Source organism: Limulus polyphemus, unplaced genomic scaffold, assembly GCF_000517525.1.
Source record: "Limulus polyphemus unplaced genomic scaffold, Limulus_polyphemus-2.1.2 Scaffold1054, whole genome shotgun sequence".
Taxonomy (NCBI): domain Eukaryota; kingdom Metazoa; phylum Arthropoda; class Merostomata; order Xiphosura; family Limulidae; genus Limulus; species Limulus polyphemus.
In genome coordinates this window covers 210,791-215,581 of record NW_013666664.1, presented here as the reverse complement: position 1 = coordinate 215,581, position 4,791 = coordinate 210,791, and the positions used below count along the sequence as shown (strand labels likewise).

The following is a 4,791-nucleotide window of genomic DNA, read 5'->3' as shown; positions in this document are numbered from 1 at the left end:
TCTTTAAAGAATTACTTCATTTGTATATTCAAGAATTACGATTGTCACGGTTCGACACCATGGTGTTTCTGTCTACAATTAATGATACGATACTTTTACAGCACATAATATGGTTCATGCTAACGCTTACAGTACATACTACGACACATAATTCACGTTCTTTGATAAGTTAATTAATATAGACTTCAACAACTGGCAACTAAGCGTTCGAGTCACTAGAAACAAACACATTCGTGAACAGAACAACGTTTAATTTACAAATAAACGATGCAGCACAAACACTTTGTCATAATAATTAAAACACCAGCAAAGCCAAAACACTTAATACGGCACCTATAACTTTTGTACGTGCACAGCTTACAAATACACGTATGTAAAATTTAACCGTTCAATCATTTATAAAGGTTCGTTCTTGCAACCGGACTAATTCAACATAAAATTATAAATCACGCGTGAACACATAGAAACATAGTTTTAAAAATGACGCCATTTCTCTTAATAGTTTTGCAAATATTTTTTCTCTAGCAAGAGAAACACTTTTTAGAAAAATAAACAAAAGTTTTTGTTGTTGTTGTTGGCACTCTTTTTTTTCCGATTAATAGACTTGTTAATGAACTGAAAGTGCCCTCTCTGGGTAAAAGAGTGAGTAAAACTGTCGCAAGGTTAGACCTTGTAACATTTTTCACTTTTAACGTGAACTAAAAGTCTTGCATCTTGAACACTATACAGACTAGTTCATAGAACAGTTTTATTTCCGAGGACTTTGAACTTTTCTTTATTAATCACGTTCGTAGAAAGCCCATCTGTGATAATGGTGTTGGTTTTTGTTGTTTTCTTTGCGGGTTTTCTGTTTTTTATGGTTCTGGGGTCGCTTAGGGCATTTTCCCGTTAAAAAGTTGTATTGGCCAAACCTACACTCGGGGATATGGCACTTGCGGGCTCGAACACACCTATAACACAGTAAAAAGAACAAATAAAATATGAAAAAAGTAGGGGGGTCTAAAGTTTCCTTTTATTACGACAACCTATCTGTTTTTTGGTTTTGTCCTTCTGCTGATAAAAAATAAAATAAATTTAGACAAGTAAAATGATATCCACAAGGTGCACGAGATAAAGACGTCAGAATTTCTAGGTACAAAATTCATTTCATTCATAGATTATTTTTGATGTGGTAATGACGAAATAAGCGCCGCTGTGAAATATTCAATATGTTAAAATTACATTTTCTTTGCTAAAATTCGTTAAACTATCCCTAACACTATGCCTTTTTAAGTGAGAATGGCTCTCTAAAGCTTACACATCTAACACAGTAAACACCAGAAAACTCTACGAAAGATGTTAACCATCGTTATATCCAGTTCCAACTATCCTCGTTTTATAAAATATGGTTGTTCAAAATATTTTTGCTTTATTACTCACATATCTAAAAGAGGTTTCAGCTGACCATAGAAGACATTTGTATTAAAAACCTAAATATAATTACCTGATTTCAATGTCTGACAATGGGCGACGACCTCTTTTTATCCTAAGACACGGTTTATGGCGGTCAAAACAGTCACAGCTGCACCTTCCATCCGGATATTCTCTTCTATAAAATGGCAAAGGGCATTCTCGACACCTAGTGGTGAAAAAACTAAGCATGTATTTCAAACATACTGCTAGATCGTTTCGTTTCTTTCTTTATTTTTAAGTCGAAAGCTGCACAATGAGCTATTTATGCTGTATCCACCACGGGTATCAAAACCTGATTTTTAATGCGGGAAGGGGGACTAAATTGCTATAAGTTGTTGGACTATACAATTTTTAAGACCTCTTTTGGAATTAAAGTCTTACGTAAACAACTAAACTTATCATTGATATCAATGTAGAACGTTAAAAAGACAAATTAGATGCTATGTTGGAAAACTTTCAGAATCAATATTCCAACCTTTTACTTCTTTGGATACGACTCTCTATAAAGAATAAAGACTCGAGAATCACTGATTAAAAGGATCAAAACAGTTTAAAACTTCAAACTGATTAAATTACCACTTCTCGTTGAATTTTATATTTCTTCTTTGGCCACACGAGAATATAAAGAGAAACATTTCCAAAGTAAGATTTGACTGTTAGAATTGGACAATTGTAACCACTTTTTTAAATTTTTAATGGAGTGTTTACTTTATTTAAGGATGTAACCCATCTAGAATGACCCTTAAACCTAAAGTTGAAAAAAGAGTGACCTTGTGTCTGAAACTAAACTTAAAACTCACTACTTGCCTAACATCCTATATTTCAATCCAGAGCGTTTCGCCCTTGGTCTTCGGCGTCAAACCTAGAAATTGAACCTAAATTTCAAGCTAGTGCTTCATTCATTTATTCTAACGACATTTTTTATTTGAGTCAGTCTTCTGTGTTTTACAACATTCCAAAGTTTAATAACACAACATTTCTTTATGGCATCAAAGCAGCTTCTGTTACTAAGGCATTTTACATTAGAAGTACATAATCTGTTTCAGCAGATCTGATGAAGGCTGGGATACATTATAGCCATGCTGCTCATGACAGAGATATACATATGTACATATCATAATTATATTTTTTGTGACGAGGAAACTTGAAACATTTTACAACACCATAAAAACAGAAGTAGTGGAAATAAAAACAGATAAAAAAAGGTCATCATGTTACATACGAAACTACATTTATCGCGAACAAAAATGTTAGTCGCATAAAATAAGCTGAATGCTCGACATGCGTCAGCGGGTGGTAATATCGAGAAAGCACACTGAAACGTGATTTACGCAAGTCTCAAGATCAGTTTATCAAGTAGAGCATCTGAGGGTATGACTGGAATTTTTGCATGGTGTGTTTGAATTATATACAAATTAATAATCCATTCGACTTTTTTTTTTTTAACTGCACTAAGCACATCTAAAAAGACCCACATTTAAACTGTGTGTGCGTGTGTCTATATATATATATATATATATTATTGGTAAGAAAAATTTTCTTACAATACCGCTTTATTACCCCTATTATAAACACATGTAAATACCGCTTTATTACCCTTATTATAAACACATGTAAACGTAATCAAGTAACAAAGATTCTGTTCCAGTTAATTTATGTTAACAAACTAAAAGTTGGAAAAGCAAGAAACCAATGACTTGAATTTTGTAGGAACGTCTCAGAAATGTTGATACGACAGTGTATTCCTGTAAGTTCCCTCTCAGCCAATTGTCATGCATGGCGTATTATACATTTGGTAGCAACCCAAACCTTTTAATCCATATATTCACCTATCTAAGATATACGGGAGATTTTGAGCAAAGTTCACTGAAAAATCATCAACAATGCAAGGGTAGCCACCCATCCATATTCAGAATGATGAACATGTAATGGATCTTTGAATTATACAAGATTCTGAGGATACAACACGTAGTTTTAGCTCAAAAGTGAATCATTCTTCGACAGAAAATAATAATAATAATAAACAACTTAATTTTCGATTGCTTACTTTGATTCCTTCTGAGTAGGTGGACGTCGTAAAGGATTGTCAAGTTCAGAATCCCATTCTGTGCCAGAACTTATTGCTTTCATCTTATCCAAATCCGGAAGTTGTTTCAGGTCCTCTGGTGCACGTGGCTGATTATCGATGGGTCGACATTCGCATTCCGTGTGATTGATAAAGAGCAGTTTTTCAACGGTGTTACTTAGACCAACATACGTGCCTTGCTTTCCAACTTGGAGAAGCTGTACGTACGTAACGAGCACACATTATACATCTACTACATGTTTATTAGCAAGTTTTATGTACAAATAAAAATAATATTAAAAGGTAAATTTTGTTATAGCAACGCAACGTCCTCTGCTCTAGTATAGTGAAAATCTTTCAGACGTAGCAATGAATTTTTAGGCCCAGCAAACTTAAAGACGAAAAATCATAAGCACTAGCCGCGACACGCAAAACATTTGCGATAGTTTTCAAGCCCTTCGTTTGAATTTTCCTTATTCTATCATTTTCACGCACGCCATTTAAGGTACGCTTTCTTGCAGGCATCGTGTATTCGATCGATAAATCATGGTCTTCTTGAAAATACTTTACTCGGTAAGACAAACAAACTCGCGTAGATGCAACTTTATTTAATAAAATTACATGTAAAGTAAACAATGAAGTAATGGTATGTATAATAATGTAGGAGTATGAAATAGTATTAAGCGTTCAGTGTATGACACAGTTTTACGAGTTGAAACAAAGAAACTTACAAAAACCAAAAATAAAACCCGCCGTAGTAACGAAAAAAGTGGCTAAAAGAAGCTTATAACAAAATTATTGTAAAGTAAAATAAATACCAAATTGCAATGAAGGCAAACTTAGCTTAATACGCAGAAGCGTCTGAAAGCGTGTTCACAAAGTGATAAGCTTATGGTTTTGAATGAACTGCGCACACCTAAATAAGTTGATAAAGCCCATAACAATTGTATTTAGTGTAATGCTAATTTTTTTTTGGAAATTACACGCGGGTTAAATGTTGTTTGTGTGAAATACCTTGCAAATAAAAAAAACTCAAGTTGAAAGCGAAGCTAGTCATCAGTGATGACAACAACATTGTGCCATCGTGTAGCATACTCGTTGCATTAAAAATTTACTATGAAGATCTGAAAACATTTAGGTCATAAAAAATGAACACTTCCGAGAATCAGAATAATAATCTTATATTAAACTAACTTTTATACTCATTACCATCATTTAAATACAGAAATAAAACAAAATCTTGGTTTATATCTCTGTTTAAGAGCGATATCTGT

General features: G+C 33.5%; 1 protein-coding gene across 3 annotated transcripts in view; it reads right to left on the bottom strand.

Annotated features, from left to right (window-relative positions):
- Nucleotides 1–230: 230 nt before the first annotated feature.
- The window catches only part of LOC106461893 (vascular endothelial growth factor A-like), a 49,355-nt gene continuing 44,794 nt past the window's right edge, over nucleotides 231–4,791 (bottom strand). For 2 of the 3 annotated variants that reach the window (XM_013921761.2, XM_013921760.2), the window contains exons 4-6: nucleotides 3,500–3,735; nucleotides 1,484–1,618; nucleotides 231–950 (exon numbers count right to left, since the gene is read on the bottom strand). In XM_013921761.2, the coding sequence (XP_013777215.1) occupies nucleotides 779–950; nucleotides 1,484–1,618; nucleotides 3,500–3,735 (543 nt within the window). In that variant the 3' untranslated portion in view covers nucleotides 231–778. Of the gene's footprint in view, nucleotides 951–1,483; nucleotides 1,619–2,259; nucleotides 2,315–3,499; nucleotides 3,736–4,791 lie in introns of those variants that run through there. The other variant, XM_022388979.1, reaches the window with a different exon arrangement.